This window comes from Pelophylax lessonae, assembly GCF_965119305.1.
Source record: "Pelophylax lessonae genome assembly, chromosome: 3".
Lineage (NCBI taxonomy): Eukaryota > Metazoa > Chordata > Amphibia > Anura > Ranidae > Pelophylax > Pelophylax lessonae.
The window spans coordinates 245834918-245856590 of NC_138770.1; the positions used below are offsets into that span (position 1 = coordinate 245834918).

The 21673-nt window shown below is 43.1% G+C and overlaps 1 protein-coding gene across 1 annotated transcript in view; it reads left to right on the plus strand.

Moving 5' to 3' along the window:
- The window catches only part of LEKR1 (leucine, glutamate and lysine rich 1), a 285005-nt gene that overhangs the window by 221492 nt on the left and 41840 nt on the right, over positions 1–21673 (plus strand). Inside the window, exon 9 of the mRNA XM_082251303.1 lies at positions 898–1101. Within this exon, the coding sequence (XP_082107429.1) occupies positions 898–1101 (204 nt within the window). The remainder of the gene's footprint in view (positions 1–897; positions 1102–21673) is intronic.

Sequence of the window (21673 nt, forward strand, 5' to 3'; positions counted from 1 at the left end):
AGAATTATTGTTTGTTGATGGGTGATCAAATACTTATTTTCCCCCCTGAACTTGAACTACAACTCAATTTATAGTATTTGTATTATGTTTTTATTTCTGCATTTTTGGTAGAAATTCTGTCTCTATCATTTAAAATACACTTATGATAACAATTATAGACCCTTCATATCTTTACCACGTTGGTTGGCTGCTGGTTTTCCAGCATGTTCAGTCCACAGAAGCCGGCCAAGCAGCCAGTTTCTTTTGGACAGACTGACATACACACGGGCAGAATGTCAGCCGTTTTTTATTTTTCAACCAGCCAATGTCTCCCAATATTCAGCTAATGTGTATAAAGGCCTAAAATGATTGTAAAGTCTTGTGTTTTTTTTTTTTTTTTTTGCACAGAACAGCCCAGATCCTCCGTCTTCGGTGCTCCTGGCCCCTCCCTCCTGTCGAGTGCCCCCACAGCAAGCAGCTTGCTATGGGGGCACCTGAACCAAGCTGCAGCTCTGTGTATCCATACAGACTCAGAGCTGCCATTCAGCCCCGTCCCCTCTCTCTCCTGTTTGGCTACCTGACTTTGATTGACAGCAGTGGGAGCCAAGGAGGGAGAGTCCCACAGAGTCAAGGGACTCGTGGACATCGTTGGACAGAGATGGGGCTCAGGTAAGTATTACGGAGCGGAAGGGGGCTGCTGCACACAGAAGGCTTTTTATCATAGAAAGCATTAAGATAAAAAAAACTTCTGCCTATACAACATCTTTAACCCTTCTGCTACTCTATTCAAAATAAGTACAAAGTTTTGGCTGGACATACACTTACACTTCTCAGGTATTGTACCATAAATGCAATGCAGTCAGTTACTTGGGAACCTGATATTTCTTGGTTACAAAGCTGTGGTGTTTTACTTCTCAGGCTTACAAAGGAACTGAGGGAGAAGGAAGATTCTGTGACACTTCTTCAACTAAAGTTCCAGCAGTTACAGGAAGAGATCACCAAAATGGGAAGCACAGAAGACCATTACAGGAGGAGAACTCAGCGTCTGGAGAGCGAATTGGGAACAGTGAATAATATTTTAAAGCAAACACAGGAAGAAGTTGCTCACTTGCAGCAAGAAAGGTACTCACGGCTGTTTTTACAGTATATAGCTTAGGCCATGGTACAATCTTGTTCTGTACATCTGCAGTAAGCATTACTCCACACAAAGCACAATTTCCTGAGAAATGTCACTGATAGCCACAGGCTCCACATCTATGTAACGTCTAAATTTCCCATCAAGTATGTGGTTGTTTTTCAGTTTCTGTAGCAACATTCGTTACCTGCAAAATAGTGGGCTTGGGGGTTGTGTTATGTCATCACGTTCAAGAATTGCTGAACTTAAATTACAAATAAATGCACAAAAAGGTTTGTTGGTTATGTGTGTATGTTTTGTGTACACACAGACATCACTGGCCATGGATAAACATGCTATGGCCTCAGAGAGCAAACATTTGTATTCATAGCAACAGTTGTGAGATTGCCTTTGTTAAAAAAGACATAAGCACATTCTTTTTTCTTTTTGGTGCAAAAAAGATGTAATTGTAGTTGTTACACACTCTGTTGTGTATTTCAAAGCAGCTTTTATGCCTAAAGTGTATATAAACCCACGACCAAAAATATGCTGCCATCCCTAACTCTGGCCATTTAATCTTTTCACTACCAGAGCCATTTTTGCATTTTTTTTTGCACACATGTTAAAAAATCATTTTAGGCCTATAGATTACACAAAACCCCCTAACATTATATATTTTTAAAAAGTATTTTTTGAAAGTAGACACCATATAGAATAAAATAGCGGAAGTTCCAATTTTTTATGTCATGCGATATTACCGCAAAGGTAAAAAAACAGACTAACTGACAGTGAATTGTAGGGCAAATGAACACAATAAATGAGACACATTTTTTGTAAAATATAAAAGGGGAGGTTGCGCCGAGTAAATAGATATCCAACATGTCAAACCTTAAATTTGTGTGCGTCTGTGAAATGGCAACATACTTTAGTACCCTATATTTTCTATAGCCGATGCTTCAAAAGTCCCCTATCAGTTTTGAAGGCCCCTTGAACCTCCTTTAGGGAAAGGGAGCCTTTACTGCTGGAAGCATGGCGTCACTGTGGGTGTGAACCTAAAAGAGAAGTTAGGTAGCTCCCTTGGGATTGGCTACAAAGACCTGAGGTGACTGGGTGGAGCCTGAACTCTAGGAAAAGGCTGGGGCACATCCAACTGCTCTGAGGAGATTCAGCTGTTACAAGAGTTGACCACCCCCTGCCCGTTGTGATGTTTTATCACAGCTTTATTGGTGGTTTTGACAGCAATTGATGTTGCTTTATGGGCTATGCCCTCAAGTTAAATTCTGGGGTCAGTCAAATGTCTGTCTAGCACTGATGGTAAGGAAAGGCCTCTTAGACTATGTAAGTTTATGTTTTATGGGTGCTCACGGTAGAACTGTGACTGGCATTGTCAGGTGCTCACAGTATAACCGTGACTGGCACTGTTGTTTGGTACATTTGGAAAGTTGTTACTTTTGCAAAGTTCAATAAAGCTGTGGCCTTGCCCTATTTCCAACTTAATCAGCTTCTTTGTCTCTTTGAGGGGAAAAGTATTGGTCTATTAGCTGCTTATAAATGAGCCTATGCTTCTCAGCAGTCAAGTGTTACAGAGGAGGTCTGGTGTTAGAATTATTGCTCTCAAATGCAATATGTAAGATGTGTATCGTAATCAACGTTTTCACGTGTAGACGCCCCCAACACATGCCGTTACATTTGTATGTGCATACAGTGGGGATCGAAAGTTTGGGCACAAGCTTATTACACAAGCTTGCCACTTTTTAGTCACCTTTTTGATTCTGGAATTGGCACATGTGGCAGCGTGCGACCTAATCGCCGGGGCTTCCCCCAACGGCTTGTAGATTCCCGACTTAGAGAGGGAGAGCCTGCTTGAAGTGTAATAAATTGCTTGCAGTGAAGTGGAGGGACACACGGAATGTTCTGTTCTCCATTCACGCAGATACGACAGTCCAAATTGCAACGGCGACTGATGTTGTTGAGAAGCTCCTCCTGTGTCCACGAATACAACCTTAACATGGGAGGGTTGGACTTCAATGACCAGATGATGACACCGTACTTAATTGCCTGTAAGGCCAGATGCTGGTACAAGAAAGTGTTTGTATACTTATTCCAATTGGCTTTGCTGTACCATGCAAAGCATCAGGAAGAAGTGGATTCTTCCTAAAATTCCAGGAAGAGATCATCTCAGCCCCTCTGTATCCAGAAGGTGCTGTGGCCCAAATTCACAATCCAGATCCAGTGAGCCGGCTGCATGGAAGGCATTTTGCAGATGTCCCCCCTTGTACCCCTACCCAAAGAGCACCCCAAATAAGATGTTGTTTCTGTAGAAAACGCAGATATAGGCGTGACACCCTCTTTAACTTTCCCTTCTGTCCTGGCCATCCTGGTCCCTGCATTGGGGACTGTTTGCGTCGCTATTCGTATAGGGTACAACATGGCACAGTCTAAGGCACACTTTCACACAGGGTCTCGAAAGATGTTAGATGGCTACCGCATTTTGAGAGACCCTAACCTGGAACGTTTAAAGTTTTTTTACAGTTACGAATAAAGTGTATAAAAAAAAACCTTACAAAAAAAAATAAATAAAAAAATAAATAAATAGTCGTTTTATTTAGTTAATTTTCTGTTCTTACTGTTTTACTGTATTTTATAATGTACTGCTATACTGTAATGTTTTATTGTTACTGTTTTGCATTGATAACCATAGTTTTCTTTGCAGATACCACCATTTTACTGTTTTACTGTACTGTGTGCTATTATAATGTAATGCTTTAGTGTTGCTGTGTTTTTCATTGTTAACCATAGTTATAGTTATTTGCAGATGCCACCATTCTACTGTTTTACTGCACTGTATACTATTATATTGTAATGTTTTAACTAGGGATAGACCAGTATGTTTTTTTTCAGGGCCGATACTGATATTTTGGTCACAATGTATCGGTATCGGCCGATATGGGCCGATATTTTGTACATTTAAAGTTTTGAAAAATAAAGACAATTTTTGACACAAATCTGGTACTGAACATGTTAATTTTTGTTTAATGCTTAATGGCTGACTTGCTGGTACCCTGTGGGGGATGGCTGGCTGGCTGGCACCTTGTGGTAGGTGGCTGGTTGGCTGGCACCCTGTGGGGCTGTGGGTGGCTGGCTGGTACTGGGCCTGTGGGCGGCTGGCTGGTACAGTGCCTGTGGCTGGCTGGTACAGGGCCTGTGGCTATCTGGCACCCTGTCTGTGGGTGGCTGTTTGTCTGGCACCCTGTGGTGGGTGGCTGGCTGTCTGGCAGCCTGTGGTGGGTGGGTGGCTGGCACAGGGGCTGTGGGTGGCTGCCTGGTACAGGGCCTGTGGGTGGCTGCCTGGTGCAGTGCCTGTGGCTGGCAGGTACAGGGCCTGTAGGTGGGTAGCTGGCTGGTACAGGGTCTGTGGCTCGCTGGTACAGTGCCTGTGGCTGGCCTGTACAGGGCCTGTGGATGTGGATGGCTGGCTGGCACCGGGCTGCTGTGGGTGGGTGGGTGTATGGCTATGGTGATACACTCCCGCGAGACTAGTCCCGACTCCAGATGAGGCTGTCCAAGGCGAGGAAGGTAGCCTAAGAAGGCAGAATGACATCACAAGAATATCAGCAATATCGGCCAGTTCTGGGGCCGATACTGATATATCGGGGAAAGTGCATATCGGCCACCGATATATCTGCCTTGCCAATAAACGGTCTATCCCTAGTTTTAATGTTACTGTGTTTTATTTTTAACCATTGTTTGCTTTGCAGGTATGCCCATCAGCTGCAGCACTGATTTGTTTATCCTGACAGGAATAGCGTTTGCTCTCAGCATATATGTATATCAACGATTGCAGCGCTGTAGGAGGTGATTTCACCATCGCAGTTAAAAAAAAGAGCATATATGGCAAAGCATAGGGGATGGGGGGGAGACAGAGGGTGGATCTCCCCTATGCTTCGCCATATATTTTTTAACACTTTTCTTGGCAGAGATTTCTTCATCCACATCGATTCACTGTTTTCTTGGGTTCTCCTGGCCCACCCGAACCCGAGCCTGCAGCCGGTGGTTCAGTCAGCTGACCATAGAGCTGTTTGGAGACCAGAATTTCTCCAAACATCTCTATGGCCTAAGACAGTGGTTCTCAATTCCGGTCCTCGGGACCCACTAACAGGCCAGATTTTAAGTATTACCTTGGGGAGATGCAGACTAGAATACTGCAATCACAGAGCAGCAAATGGGATCACCTGTGATGTAATTTAGTTATCTTGCAAACCTGGCCTGTTGGTGGGTCCCGAGGACCGGAGTTGAGAACCACTGGCCTAAGATACCGGAAGCTACGAGCATTTCATGACTTCAGTTTCGCCAGATATAAACAGTGCCATTTGGAAATTGGGAAAGCATCTGATCACACCAATCTTGGTGTGGTCAGATGCTTTAAGAGCAGAGGAGAGATCTAGAGTCTAATAGACCCCAATTTTTTTAAAAAAGAGTACCTGTCACTACCTATTGCTATCATAGGAGATATTTAAATTCCCTGTGATAACAATAAAAATGAAAAAAAAAATAAATAAATACAAAATGAAAAGGAAGGTGTCAAAATAAAATAAAGCAAAATAAATAATAATAAAAAAAAATTCGAGCACCCCTGTCCCTCCGTGTTTGCGCACAAAGGCGAACACAAGCATCGGTCATATGTAAACAGCAACGCACCATGCATGTGAGGTATCGCCACGAACATCAGATCAAGGGCAGTAATTCTTGCAGTAGGCCTCCTCTGTAAATTTAAAGTGGTAACCTATAAAGGCTTTTAAATATGTAGGTAGTTTGTCGGCGCTGTACAGGTGTTCACAATTTTAAAGCATGTCATGTTTGGTATTTATGTACTTGGCATAAGTTCATATTTTATATTTTCCAAACAGTTGGGCAATATATAGGGCCGGATTTAAAGAAACTGCAGCTTCAAACCTCTATGACGTGTTTCAGTTTCGCCGCGTTCAAATCAATTAACTGGCGCTGCGGCGAATTGGCGAGTAAAACAGCAATAATGAATTCCGCCGTCAGCGGGATTCACTTACGATCGCGGCTTCGCCAATTCGCAAACTTATGTCTTCGTGCTTATAGCAGTTTCACATAGCGATGTGGGCTAGTGGATTAGTGCACACATCACATGTCTGTAATTCATCTCCCTCTGCTGTAGGTTCGAGGCTTACCATCTCCACCTACTTTTTTTATTTTCTTTTTTTGTTTATATTGCTAAAATGTAACGGATTACATCATATATATTGCTAAATAATGTTACACTCAGAAGCGCTTGCAAGCTTACACCATTTTAAGTGTTTTTTTGATCTTGTCTGTGTGTCGAATCGATCTTATGAAGGAAAGTACCAAAGGCAAGTGACCAAACCCCTACCCTACTTCAGGGCAAGATGAAACCTCACAATTTTACCATGGTCTTCTTCCCACATTCCATACAATGTTTAGTTCTTTAGCTATATGTGCTTTTTAGCCTTAACACACTCCTTTTTTTCCACCATACAGCTTTATTCTGCACAATAGCTAAGTGCTTTGCAACTTCACTGCAGTTCACAACGTCATGGGTTCAAATCACATCACTACACTTGGGATCTCTTTTCACTCTCATTTTTTTAAACAGTTTTTTTAAACTATCTTGAATTTGGGGGGGGAGGGGGGTGTCCTACCCAAATTTCAAGCACATCAATGGAAACAACACAATTTTGATTTTATGAGTGTGGTCCTAGTTTTATCGAGATGCAATTCTTTACATATTTACCATGGTTCTTACAATTTCTTGACCAATAAACATAGGTGTCTGATATTGGACTCTCTCCATATTTCAACAACACAGGCCCTCATAGTCCAACACTACATTTGCCTCACACCTCAACACAACACTGTCACATCCCTACTCTACATTACAACCCCTCACATCACCAGTACAAGCAGCATGCAAAGTGCAAAACTCCGGCCTTGGCAGCTTAATGGGCCATACACTAACAATTTGTCTAGACTTTTTCCTGTAGACTTAACCAAACCATATAATAGAAGCTCAAACCTCAACACTTTCAATTTGGATGCAATCAGGCAGGCCCTTGCACTACATAGAAAATGTCAATCGGAAGGATAAAGTCTTCTCTAAATCTTACAGTGTGGATGGCCCTTTTGTCTGTAGGCACCCACACAAAACAAAAAAACACATGTTCAATTCTAATGTATTTATTTATTTGAGAATGACAGCAGAAGGAGGGATGCAGCAAAAGAATATTGTCACTCTCCAGTCCGTGTGCCTTTACAGCGCCAGACCACGATCTTTGCTCCATGGCTACGGGATTCTGATGTCTTCCACAACTTCCGGCAGAGTTCAGAATCCATTCTGCACCTCTACCAGCTCATAGGGGACAGGCATGGCAAGGTTGCTGGGCAGCTTCCAAGCCACTTTCGAAGTTCCAGGGTGTTCATGTTGGTCATTGGCCATGTGCCTTACCAAATATCCACTGACCACAAAAGAAAATGAGTGGAGTCCATCAAGGTGGGTTTCTACCACCTACACCCGCAAGCAGTACCACTCCTGGAAAAATAAAACAAAGGATAAGACATTTCATTATGAAAATCACATCTTAATGCCTGTTTGCTTCATTCTGAACTTCATTTAATTTCGACATCACGAGTGAAATAACACATTTTATGCCAACTTACACAAACCAGAAATCATTAATGTAAACATTTGAATACACACCTGTGACGCCAGACAGCCCATCACCACAGGCTTCCCATGGTACGTGCCATGATTCCAAGATGTTGATGTTCTGGAAAATTACAACACCATAAGATACCAAGCAGCCGTTCATGTTATCAATAACTACACAGGTGGCATAGACACAAATAAACACCTGCCAGCTCTTCTCAGCCCTTTACACTATTCACAATACCAACATGTTTATGGTTAGAGGTGCATGTTTTTGCTCAAGTAACACAATTTTACCAATGTTGACTACACTTTATCTACAATGGCAAGTGTCATTGGCAGATGATAATCACCCTCTGTCTCCCTGTGAGTGGCACCTCTGCTAACTAGCTAATTAATACACATGCCCTATCTTGACCGGTTACAGTACTTACATGTAAAGTGGCTAGCAACCAGGGTATTCCGGGTGGCCATACCGGCAGCGGTGCTCCGCCGCCTGGGGGCCGCCGGCTGACGGACCTCTGGCTCCCTCTCCTCCGTCAGCTCCCAAGAATCATCCCGGGCAACGCACATGTTGTGCAACACGCAGCACGCCAGGATGATCTTGGAAGCCTTTGTAGGAGAGTACAGGAGTTCACCCCCAGGCCGGGCCAAGCAGAGAAACCGGGACTTGAGAAGACCTATGGTCAACTCAATGATACTCCGGCTTCTCCGCAAGGCCCTGTTGTAATTCCTCTCTGCTGGGCCCTGGGGGTACCTGATTGGAGCCGTCAGCTGCGGGTAACCAGCATCCCCTGAAAAATAAGAAAAATATACATTAGTTCTTCCTATCATGTGACTTTAGATGACTCCTCAAAATGGGAGACAATTAGGCATTTTACTAAACAACCTGCTCGTCTGTTTGCAAAAAATCATATGAAACATCTCAACTCTGTCTAACTGCCTAAATCACTAATACAAATGGGAAAAAGGACACACAAAGTGGTGGGTTTCTCTTGCAAGTTCCAACTTGGCCCCTATTTTGTTCCTATTACATTAGCCTAGGTCTTACTTCTGGAATATATCTGCAACTAGAGTGAGGAAACCAATATTGACTCACTTATGCAAAGTACTTTGGGGATATGGCAATACCATTGGAATCATTTGTAGGTTTTCTTTGGGTGGCTAGAGGACACCATTTACACATTGGTTAACCACCTTCATTGGACTCAAAGACAACTTTGCAAATCTTTCTTTTGTGAGCTGCTAAGCTGCTGATCTGGTTGTGTGTGAACAGCCTGACAACTAATAACACATCCATTTTAGGTAGGCTTTGCTTAAATCAGGGTGTACACCGATGTAGCTTATTCCTATGTCTATGTAATCTTACAGTTTATGTTGTTAAGACAAAATACTTTACCAATAAGCCACCCTTCGGGTATTTGTCCACTTTCAAACACCTCGTACAGAGTACTTGTTCTTAACATACTGGAATCATGGCACGACCCTGGGTGACCAGTGTTGACACTCATGATGCGCTGTTTGGCGTCACACACTAATTGGACGTTCACAGAGTGGTACTGCTTGCGGTTCCGGTATTCACTTTCGTGGCTCCTTGGGGGCCTAATGGCTATGTGGGTGCCATCGATTGCCCCTAGGATTTGCGGCATGTGTGCCCGCCGGTAGAAACCCAACTTGACTTCATTCCACTCATTTTCATTCTGTGGCCAGTGGATAAAATTGGGCACTATATCCACTATGGCATTAATGACCAACATGAACACCCTTGAAACTGTGGGCTGGCTAATGCCCATGATACTTCCCGAAGTGGCTTGGAAGCTGCCACGCCCTAAAATATACAAAGTGGCCAGCAATCTGGCCATGCCGGGCACCGCATGGCCGCGCTGTGTGTCCGGGTCAATTTTCTCTGCTATGAGCTGGTAGAGGTGTAGAATAGTTCCTCGCTCGAGCCGGAACTTCCTCCTGACATCAGAATCCCGCAGCTTGTCCAAATAGATCCTTGGAGCAAAAATGCGTGGCTGGCGAGGTAAGGGCACACGGACTGGAGGTGCTGCTGCTGGAGGTGCTGCTGCTGCTGCTGCTGCAGCTTCCCCACCTTCTGCTGCCTCCTGTGCCAGGGCCTCCTCAAACAAGGCACCAATAAATGCCAGCATTGCACCATCTAATGCGTCTGGGATATCGTCCTCCATTTTGAACGCGCAAATTCGCGAATGCGCAGATATATATAGAAACGGCCGCTAATTATCACACCTGTGAGCCAGCTATAAAAGGAGCACATGGCCAATATGGCTGCTGGATGTTATAGATCGATGTTTCTTATGTGCTAGCAAGACCCTGTGACCCACAACCTACATTATCTGGAGGTAAGACAATTGTATCTCTCTCTCCCAAAAAAAAGGAAGGAGACAATTTGTACTTATCTTGGGTGTGCTTAAGTTGTCTATGGTGAATCCCCTCCAACCCACAATAGCTTGGGAACCCCTCAAGTGTCTTTTAATCATTGGCAGTTGGCCCCATGTGCATGTGGTTTGGACATGTGTTTTCTCATGTTTGTTAAAGGTGTGCAGTCTAGATTTGGCATCTAAACCTGCCCCCTTACCTTCCCAGCTTCCAAAGACACCATTTTTGCTTTCCTGATAACTGTAATTTATTATGTGCACGTATGTAGGTCATGCGATTTCTCATGTATGTTTAATGTTTGCAGCCTCCTTTTGCCTATAAAGGATTACACCACCACCACCACCACCACTGTGTTTGTGCCATTAGGTAAGTGTTTGGAGGGCCTCGTGTGATTTGTACCCCTATGCGTTTTCTTATGTGTATTTTTTGTACATTTCTTTGCAGCCTCTTCTGCTCTTTGCCACCACCACCACCACAACCACCACCACTGTGTTTGTGCCATTAGGTAAGTGTTTGGAGGGCCTCGTGTGATTTGTACCCCTATGCGTTTTCTTATGTGTTTTTTTTGTACATTTCTTTGCAGCCTCTTCTGCTCTTTGCCACCACCACCACCACCACCACCACCACTGTGTTTGTGCCATTAGGTAAGTGTTTGGAGGGCCTCGTGTGATTTGTACCCCTATGAGTTTTCTTATGTGTTTTTTTTTTACATTTCTTTGCAGCCTCTTCTGCTCTTTGCCACCACCACCACCACCACCACCACCACCACTGTGTTTGTGCCATTAGGTAAGTGTTTGGAGGGCCTCGTGTGATTTGTACCCCTATGAGTTTTCTTATGTGTTTTTTTTTTACATTTCTTTGCAGCCTCTTCTGCTCTTTGCCACCACCACCACCACCACCACCACCACCACTGTGTTTGTGCCATTAGGTAAGTGTTTGGAGGGCCTCGTGTGATTTGTACCCCTATGCGTTTTCTTATGTGTTTTTTTTTTACATTTCTTTGCAGCCTCTTCTGCTCTTTGCCACCACCACCACCACCACCACCACCACTGTGTTTGTGCCATTAGGTAAGTGTTTGGAGGGCCTCGTGTGATTTGTACCCCTATGAGTTTTCTTATGTGTTTTTTTTTTACATTTCTTTGCAGCCTCTTCTGCTCTTTGCCACCACCACCACCACCACCACCACCACCACCACCACTGTGTTTGTGCCATTAGGTAAGTGTTTGGAGGGCCTCGTGTGATTTGTACCCCTATGAGTTTTCTTATGTGTTTTTTTTTTACATTTCTTTGCAGCCTCTTCTGCTCTTTGCCACCACCACCACCACCACCACCACCACCACTGTGTTTGTGCCATTAGGTAAGTGTTTGGAGGGCCTCGTGTGATTTGTACCCCTATGAGTTTTCTTATGTGTTTTTTTTTTACATTTCTTTGCAGCCTCTTCTGCTCTTTGCCACCACCACCACCACCACCACCACCACTGTGTTTGTGCCATTAGGTAAGTGTTTGGAGGGCCTCGTGTGATTTGTACCCCTATGCGTTTTCTTATGTGTTTTTTTTGTACATTTCTTTGCAACCTCTTCTGCTTTTTTTGCCACCACCACCACCACCACCGTGTTTGTGCCATTAGGTAAGTGTTTGGAGGGCCTCGTGTGATTTGTACCCATATGCGTTTTCTTATGTGTTTTTTTTTTTCCTTTTCTTTGCAGCCTCTTCTGCTCTTTGCCCACTACTACCACCACCACCACGACCAAGTCTGTTTGTGCCATTAGGTAAGTGTGTTCTGTAACTGTTCACTAATTATACTGTATATGAAGAGCAATCTGCAAATCCTGTTTTTTCTGTTTTCTCTTTTGTCATTTCAGATTTAGGAGTTTGGGGCTCTTTGCTGCTGCTGGACAGCCAGATTCTCTGCCCACCTCGTGCTCCCATGGCCCCACCCACTGGAAGGATGAGAAGGGCCAGGGGGGCCAGGGGGGCCAGGGGGGGCAGGGGGGGCAGGGTGGGCAGATCGTCTGGCTCTGGTGTGAGGGAGGCTCCAGCTGTATCCATGAGGGAGTCCACCATCCCCATCCCGGAGGAGGAAGCCGGGGGAGGTGTTAACACACCAAGTGGACAAGCTGGCTCTTCTGACAGTAGTCCTGGAGCGGGTCCGTCCACCAGAGTCAGCTTGTCCACATTACCCCGGCTTCCCCGTTTCACCCACAATCAGTGCTGTGCCCTGGTCCACGCCTATATGGCCAGATATCAGGCGATACATGGGACCAGGGCCGCGTCTTGCTCAGTAACAGAGAAGAACAGATTGTGGGATGAAATCCGGGATGCTGTAAATGCACTGGGTGAAGCACCTCGCCACCGTGACAGTGTGCGGAAGAAGGTCAACGACATCTGTGGGTCCGTTCGGAAGAAGCTAATTGCATGGGCTGCGGAGGGTCTTTATGACCGTCAAGGTCGGCTGGATGAACGTGCACGAAGTTCTCTCTGGGATTATCAATTACCTTTCTTGAACATCATAGGACCCGATACCATCTTTCCCAGAGAGGACTTAGATTCGGATGCTTTGCACCGAGGTAGGATATTATCTTGGATGTCAATTGTGTGAGTTGTTTGGAAAAGATTAACTACTATCCTATGTGTGACATTAAGAGAATGTGATACTTGCCCTTCCAATTGTCCTTTTTTTGTTTTCCCCAACCTGCAATTTGTTCATCTGTAGCACGGATCTCAGCCCCTCCACAGCCCATGCAGCTTGGCGAACCAGACGGACTCACAGGTGTTGACATCAGTGCTGACCCTCCTCCTGGTAGGTCCAATATCATACTGTGCCAAACAATGTAGATGTTTTTTTTTGGCCAAGATAGCTCATATTGCTATGTCCTTTACAGAAGATCCGCAGCAGGGAACACACCCAGTGCAGCTAGGCCTGGAGGAAGGTGTTGGTATGTCTAGTCAAATAATGTTTTTTTGAATCTTATTAACCCCATTAACACACATGTTTTTTCTTAGGAAAGAGTGTTGCCTTTTAGATGTTTACCCTGCAAAACACAGTTGACAGCATTAATGGGTGCCGTCATTAGTAGGCAGACCAAGCCTTCTTAACCTTTGGGAGGGTTTAGCAAGTGTCCTATGAGCCCAGGAAAGCACTTTTGAATGTTTGGCCTCAATGCTTCATTCATGAAGCTAGGAGGGCAATCTGGCCATAATCATTACTGACTAAGGTTATGTACTAAACATGTTTTTTTTTTTTTTTTTTTAAAAGAACATCAGGCCCCTCTTGACGTTGCAGCTGGAGTTGGATCAGGAGCTGGCGACGATTCTGCATCCAGTGCTGTGGTATGTGATATAAGGGAACAAGGTGCACATGTAACATTTCAATGGTAGCATTGATTTTGGACTAGATGTGGCTTACATTGTGTGTGTTAAATTAGTGCTATGACATTCTGACGATGCACCAGCACAACAAGAGTTCTATCTTGAACATCAGGGAATTATGTTATAATTTGGTGTGCCACTAATGTTCCAAAAACATCCAGGATCTTTAAAGTCCGGCCCGTCTTTGATTTTCCAGGTCCAAATTCATGGGTATCGTTTGGTTGGGTTGTCCTGTAGCCGATTGATGGCAAGATTTTAGACAACATACGTAGATGTATAAAGTCATTGGTGTAGTAACAGATTTACCAAAAGCATAAACAACCTACCACACCAGGGTTAATTGGGAACACCTTCATGTTGAATCTTTTTTGCCTTTGTCATATTAGTCACACCAATATAATATGTACCCATTATCAGAAGTGTTGCTAGCTTGGATAATCTTACAATGAACAAGTACTCATTAGAAGCACATCAAACTTTTCAACGTTCTGCTTGGGGTGTTAAGTTGTCAAACTAATCTGAAATATTTAGTCATGATGTTTGATAATGATTTGGTCTATTTCTTCTGCTTTCAGGTAGCCTTAGATGCAGAGGGATTGTCACCTACCCAACTTCGTCCATCTATGCTGGATGTAGCCGAGAGGCTGCTTGATGAGTATCAGGTCCAAAATGAGTTAAGGAGGCGTACTCAGCAATCTACTGAGGCAGTACGTCTGCTCGGGCTCATACAGGAATCTGTAGCAACAATGGTACAGGTTCACCAGGATATGTTACAGGTTCAACAGGATATGCGTAACAGCTTGGTAAGTTTAGCAGACCAGCATCAACGGGATCGGCAAAGTGTTGACACTCAGGTGCTGGCCACACGCCAATGCCTGTTTGGATCTGAAGATGCCCCATTGGCAGAGCCCTCCCAAACATCTCACTCACCTGCCACTGCAGGTTGTGGTAGTGGGAGGGTAATGCCAGTGTTGGCCACTTGTCAGGCAGCTGGGGATGGGACAATTCCTCCTGTAGCCACTCCTAGCACTTCACACTCCGTTCGGACTCCCACACCCCTCAATGAGCAATCCTCCTGCACAACCTCAATGCGCACTGGTTCCACAGTACCCCTTCCACCTGACTACATTCCCTCCACACCTTTATCACTTCACTCCTCCCCAGGCCGTTCTTCTTTTTTGTCACCAATGCGACATGTCGTTTGCCCCCGCACCGTGGACCACAACAAACAATCAACCACCACTCCCCACACATCTTCACAACCCTTGCACCACCAGCAGCATCAAATAGCCTTGGAGCAGCAACGATCCCATCTCATGGTAATGGCACACGTTGCCCAAATGCTTAGGCTGACCCCAGAGCAGATGACACTATTGGCCGAACATCTTCTGTCTGGGACATTTCCAACGTTCAACACCCTGCATCATCAGCAGCCTCAGACAGAAGATATGATCCTAATGGGCCACTTGAGCACAACTCTACAGTTAACCCCAGACCAGATGGAACTCTTGGCACACCATTTGATGGCAGGAAACTTAACAATGCTCACCACACTGCTTCAGGCACGACCACCAACTTGATTTTTTGTTTTTTTGTTTAATTTGGTTTAGTTTTGTTAATGATTTACATTGGCCAATTTTTTGGGCCATTTTTTTTTTTAATTTGAGGGTGGCACAATATGATTTATTATAGTGCTTCTTTTGGGGATGAAATAAAATTTTATGCAAAATGATTAGTTTGTGTTTGCTCTTTGGTTTTTTAGGAGTGTTGGTGGCCAAGTAATGGCCCTGGTTAATGTAGGCATTTATACACACGTGCTTCTCTATCTCCAAACATATGATTTCATGTAAATTTAGATAACTCAATGTTCACATAACGACCCAAGAAAAGGTCTCCCTTCAAATGTAGCTTCAAAACAAGTCTCAAGGCTAACATAAACCAAAGCCAACATACTAACAATTACAGACCACACCACTCAAGTAAACAAATACAACACAAAAGACATTCGATGTGTACACCAAAAAGAAAACTTGGGTAATAAAATAAATGTTTTAATAACACATGTGGGTGTCTACCAACTGTAGCGTACAAAAAATATATTACAATATATAATAGAATGAACTAAATTGCCAATGTAACATTTGTGTTGCAAAGAGCAACATACTTAAATTTAATTTAGATAAACATTTTAAACATTTTTTATGTTTTGACATCATTTTTTGGAAGGTTTGCACAAAAACAATTCTTTTTTGTAAACATTTGTGTTTTTTTCCGTTGCCATAAAAACAACAAGGCTTATTTGTAAACATTTGTGGTTTTGTCGGTTGCCATAAAAACAACAAGGCTTATTTGTAAACATTTTTGGTTTAGTTTGTTACCAAAAACAACAAGGCTTTTTTGTAAACATTTTTGGTTTAGTTTGTTACCAAAAACAACAAGGCTTTTTTGTAAACATTTTTGGTTTAGTTTGTTACCAACAAACAACAAGGCTTTTTTGTAAACATTTGTGTTTTAGTTTGTTACCAACAAACAACAAGGCTTTTTTGTAAACATTTATGGTTTTGTCGGTTGCCATAAAAACAACAAGGCTTTTTTGTAAACATTTTTGGTTTAGTTTGTTACCAAAAACAACAAGGCTTTTTTGTAAACATTTTTGGTTTAGTTTGTTACCAAAAACAACAAGGCTTTTTTGTAAACATTTTTGGTTTAGTTTGTTACCAAAAACAACAAGGCTTTTTTGTAAACATTTGTGGTTTTGTCCGTTGCCATAAAAACAACAAGGCTTTTTTGTAAACATTTGTGGTTTTGTCCGTTGCCATAAAAACAACAAGGCTTTTTTGTAAACATTTGTGGTTTTGTCCGTTGCCATAAAAACAACAAGGCTTTTTTGTAAACATTTGTGGTTTTGTCCGTTGCCATAAAAACAACAAGGCTTTTTTGTAAACATTTTTGGTTTAGTTTGTTACCAAAAACAACAAGGCTTTTTTGTAAACATTTTTGGTTTAGTTTGTTACCAAAAACAACAAGGCTTTTTTGTAAACATTTTTGGTTTAGTTTGTTACCAAAAACAACAAGGCTTTTTTGTAAACATTTGTGGTTTTGTCCGTTGCCATAAAAACAACAAGGCTTTTTTGTAAACATTTGTGGTTTTGTCCGTTGCCATAAAAACAACAAGGCTTTTTTGTAAACATTTGTGGTTTTGTCCGTTGCCATAAAAACAACAAGGCTTTTTTGTAAACATTTGTGGTTTTGTCCGTTGCCATAAAAACAACAAGGCTTTTTTGTAAACATTTGTGGTTTTGTCCGTTGCCATAAAAACAACAAGGCTTTTTTGTAAACATTTGTGGTTTTGTCGGTTGCCATAAAAACAACAAGGCTTTTTTGTAAACATTTGTGGTTTTGTCCGTTGCCATAAAAACAACAAGGCTTTTTTGTAAACATTTTTTTTTTGGTTGCCAAAAACAAGGCTTTTTTTTGTTTTTTTTGTTTTTTTGGGTCCCAAAAAAAGGGTTTTTTTATAAATTTTTATATTTTTTTTGGTGGCCAAAAACAAGGCTTTTTTTTTTTTTTTGTTTTTTTGGGTCCCAAAAAAAGGGTTTTTTTATAAATTTTTATATTTTTTTTGGTGGCCAAAAACAAGGCTTTTTTTTTTTTTTTGTTTTTTTGGGTCCCAAAAAAAGGGTTTTTTTATAAATTTTTATAGTTTTTTTGGTTGCCAAAAACAAGGCTTTTTTTTTTTTTTTGTTTTTTTGGGTCCCAAAAAAAGGGTTTTTTTATAAATTTTTATATTTTTTTTGGTTGCCAAAAACAAGGCTTTTTTTTTTTTTTTTTTGGGTCCCAAAAAAAGGGTATTTTTTTAAACTGTTTTTGATTTTTTTGTTAGATTTTTGTTTATAATGGGCAACAATTACAAATGTGACATTTCTTTGTGTTGCAACGTGCAACATAAGTAAACAAACAACAAAAAAAAAATACTAGGATCTTTTTAAAGGTGTGACATTCCTAACGAATGGCTCCTTAGGGTCTGGATCCACGCCACAAAGGTGTTCCAAATATAGAATTCGGTCTCCGCACCACCTCATATAATCCAGGAGGACCTCGTAGGTGAGGTGGGTGTGCCCTGGGTAGAAAAAAACATGACAATTAGTTTTAGGCAAAATGATCCAAACAAGGATTGTAATTAATGTGCCTCAACAAATATGCTTAGGAGTCTATTGGTTGGCTTTTATCAACACTCTGAAGCAAATATGCTAAATTGCTGTTGTAAACCTTAAACTCAAACTTTCACAGCAAATTGTTCAAAAGGTTACATAAGATGGCTTGGAATGTTAGTAGCAGTTCCACCAAAGCTAAGTAAAATGCTTTTCTGCATGTAAACACAAGCAATCATTTTGAAGAATGTAAGGTGTTTTGGGTTCAATTGGTCAACACGATACATGTGCACACATTTATCTCTATCACCATTGGAATCTGTGGAGCCTTCTCTCTCACTCTTACTGTCTATAGATTGAACCTGACACATAGTAGAGACTCACCCTTAGGAATTTTGAGGGCCAGTTCTGGACGGAGCAGATGTGTCTGCTCCCCTGATCTCCTTTCCGCCATCCCAGCTGTGTTAAGAGAGAAGAAAAAGTTTATCAACAAATGGACTCACGCTAACTGTAGGTTACGCAGTCATGAAAACGCTCTAACACCCACTCATTACCCCTCCACATTTCCCTGAAAGTTTTATTTAGACATTGATATGGTGGTGATGCAGATTTGTACAGTGCAAGCGTCATTCTTCTGGGTGAAGCTTGTAGCGTTAAGGATACGTACTCCCTGCTTTTGTGCTGATTGTGTTTTTCTGATGTTTTTGGTGCCTCAGCCCTGCCTGTTCTAAGTGTTGGAAACATATCATTTTGGGAGGGCTGCGGAAAACTAATCAGGTTAGACTTACACTCTCTAGGTTTTTGGGGACAAGAGAAATAACAATCCTCCTTTTTACATGGCCCCTGTACACACCTCTAGGCACCTCCCTCCTGTTGTTTGACCCCACAGCAGGCAGCTTGCTATGGAGGCACATGAGATGAAGCCAAGCACCCTGTGCCTGTTCAGGCACTAGGCTGTGAGCCAGCCTTGCCCCCCTCCCTTCCAATGGTCTCAATGATTAGGAGTGACAGCATCAGGAGGCAATATTGGCATGCTGTCACCTCAGTTAAGGAGGAGGGGGAGTCTGTTCCAGACAAGTATTAGTGCAAAAATTTGGACCGTAAAAAATGGTCCCAGTAAGTCTTAGGGGGAATATGCACACCTATCACTTGGAATACTAATGCATAGAATGCATTCACATAAAGAACCTGCTGCCTTTAGAGGAACTTGAAGCCTGAGCGGGGACATACACAGTTAGCATTTCTCCACTTACTAAGTAGACACATTCCTGGAAAAGCACACAACTTACCATCATCAGTTTTTTTTTGGGCCCCCGAAGTTGATGGCGTGGCTGGCTCGGGAGAAACTGCACAAAAAGAACACAAATTGTGAACTGGAATGTGGTACATTACCGAGGAAGAGTATTTATGAAAGATTGACAAACACACATTTTCAGTGTTGACTAAATCAGGACATGATTAAATTACAATGTCCACAAAAAATTGACAAGTACAAAGCACACCATTTCCAATGTAGAGAAACTAACACCAATTTAGAATAGGGTGGCTTGAGATAACTTACAAAAGATAACATGTCCTGTAAAGCTCCCCAAAACCACCTTGCAAACATGAAGGTTAAGCAAGAGTGTTTCATGACCAACCTTCCTGTCACATATAGCAAAACTACACTTGCTTAGACTCCAACTTAGATTATCCTAGATACACATCATCCTAGCACACACAATTCATGTGAGAATCTAATTTTAGGTACTTACAGACTAGTTCAGGGGAGCCTGGAGTGGGGGAGGATGGGGGAGACCCTACATGGGGGGATGGTGTCCCTTCATGGGGGGATGGCGTCGTATCTCCTAGAAACACAAAGACACAAATACAATCCTTTAACCAAAGCTATTTGATAAAGGCACACAGAAAGTAGTTGGGAAACATTGAAGGTAGTAGTTACTTTGGACTGGGTAAGCAGCAGCCCCTCTTCCCCAGTCCTCCACAACTAACATCCTCAATGTCAGCTGCTACATAACCCCAATGGCAAAATATAGATATTACAGCCCTTAGATTTCCCAGGACACATTGAACACACAAACACATGTAGAATACTTACTTCCCATTTGAGGAGAGCCCAGGTCCTCATCCGCTTGAGACCAATTGGCCTCTTCTTGGGCACCAATGTGTTCCTGGCCCGGATCCAGGCGACTTGGCCCTGCCTGAGGCTCCTCTCTTGCTGAAGTTACATCAACCACAAAAGAAAACAAAACAAACAATCATTCCTCCAAGTTCGACCTAATACACAACACACCAGCACATCCACATTACTTACAGGGGGCCTGAGAAGGCTGAGCCTCCACATCCTGATCACTGGTTTCTAAAATAAAAGAAAAACATTATATATTATTTATGGACACAAATAGGCAGTAACCTCTCATCATGCTAGCACCATACTCAATGCCCCTACAATTCAGAACATAGAAGTGCACTTACACCAATGAGATGCATTGACCATGTTTTAAAACAGGAGGGCACCATGCAAATTAAGCGGGCGCCTAAGGCCTCGCACCTACAGGGGCCTTGCGGCCAGTGGCGGAGCACCAACATTTCGAAGGGCGCAGTCAGGGAAATCTCCCAAGTAAAAGATTGCTTTCAATCCTCGGATCAAAAAGTTGCAGCAGTGTGCTGCAGTCCCTTCACTGCGTCTGCCAGGTGTCTGTTGTCCGCTGACACTTACTCCTCCTTCTCTGCCTGGGGATTGGCCGTCTGATCATGTTATCCTAAGATGTGGAGGAATCGGTAGGTGTGTACCTGCACCAGTAGGAAGTGACTGGCCGGTCAACTCACTCTGCTATCATCAGTTGTTGCTCTGGGAGGAGAGCTCCGCCCTGGACCCGGAACATACAGGTAACCAGGCCCAGACTTGATATTTTGCAGGCTGGTCATAGATTTGTTGTGTCCACTATGCAAAGTGGTTGAGTAGCCCCAGGGAAGTTGGAAGAGTCTGAAAATGGTTGGTGGAGGAGGAGGAGAAGAAGGCCCTGGGTGGCTGGGGGACAAGGAGAGGGCCCCTGGGGGTTTTCTAGAGGAGGAAAGATCCACAATGACGCCAGAGTCAATTGCCAAGGAAGAGAGTGGAGCTGAGCAAGTCCTGCCTATCTGACATGAAAGCCAAACATGGTGTAGATGGAGCCCTTTGCCCTACACAATGACAGCACCAGAGGTGGAAGGTGAGTGGTAGCGGGTCTTTGACATTATAGAGCATATGGACTCTGTCCATTATTGGTAGTTTTGTTTGGAGTTGTCCTTTAGATGTTTAACTGTGTTGTTTTTGACCCGAGCTGTGAGGGACTGAGGTATGACAGCCCACTATGCTGAGACTTATAGTGCCCTAGAATGTTGAGGACTGAGGAATCCTTAGTCCCTAACAGAGGGCACTACAAGTCTTAGCATAGCAGGCAGTATTTCCTCATTCCCCTACAGAGAGGATTACAAGTCCAAGCAGGTAGCCTTCTGCAGTGGGACTTGTTGTGCCCTTGACTGTGGTGGACTGAGGAAGGGAAGTGTAAGAGGGTCTCTGTAAGCTCAGATGTATGGGGGAGCTTTGGGGAACACAGAGTTCCCTTTTACACCAGAGTCCCCAGCTTCCCCCCTCAAATAATGGTTCCCAAACTCTCCTTATATCAGAGTCTTCACACTTCCCTCTTACAGTGTAGTAAGTCTGGAGACTCCGATGTAAAGGGGGCTCTGTAAAATGTGATTAGAGATTAGAAATTTCTAACATTTTTATTTTCTACTTACGATCCACAATTTTCAGCTGCTCAAATGGCTCGCTGCCTCTGACTGCATATTGGAGTGTGGCCGTCCTCCTCCTCCCCTTCTTCACCAAAAGCACAAGAGGGTGCCGTCCGTCCGCTTTGGCTAGAAGCAGAAGAAAAAAAAAAACATAAAAAATACGAATGTACATAGTAGTATTAAAGGTTGTG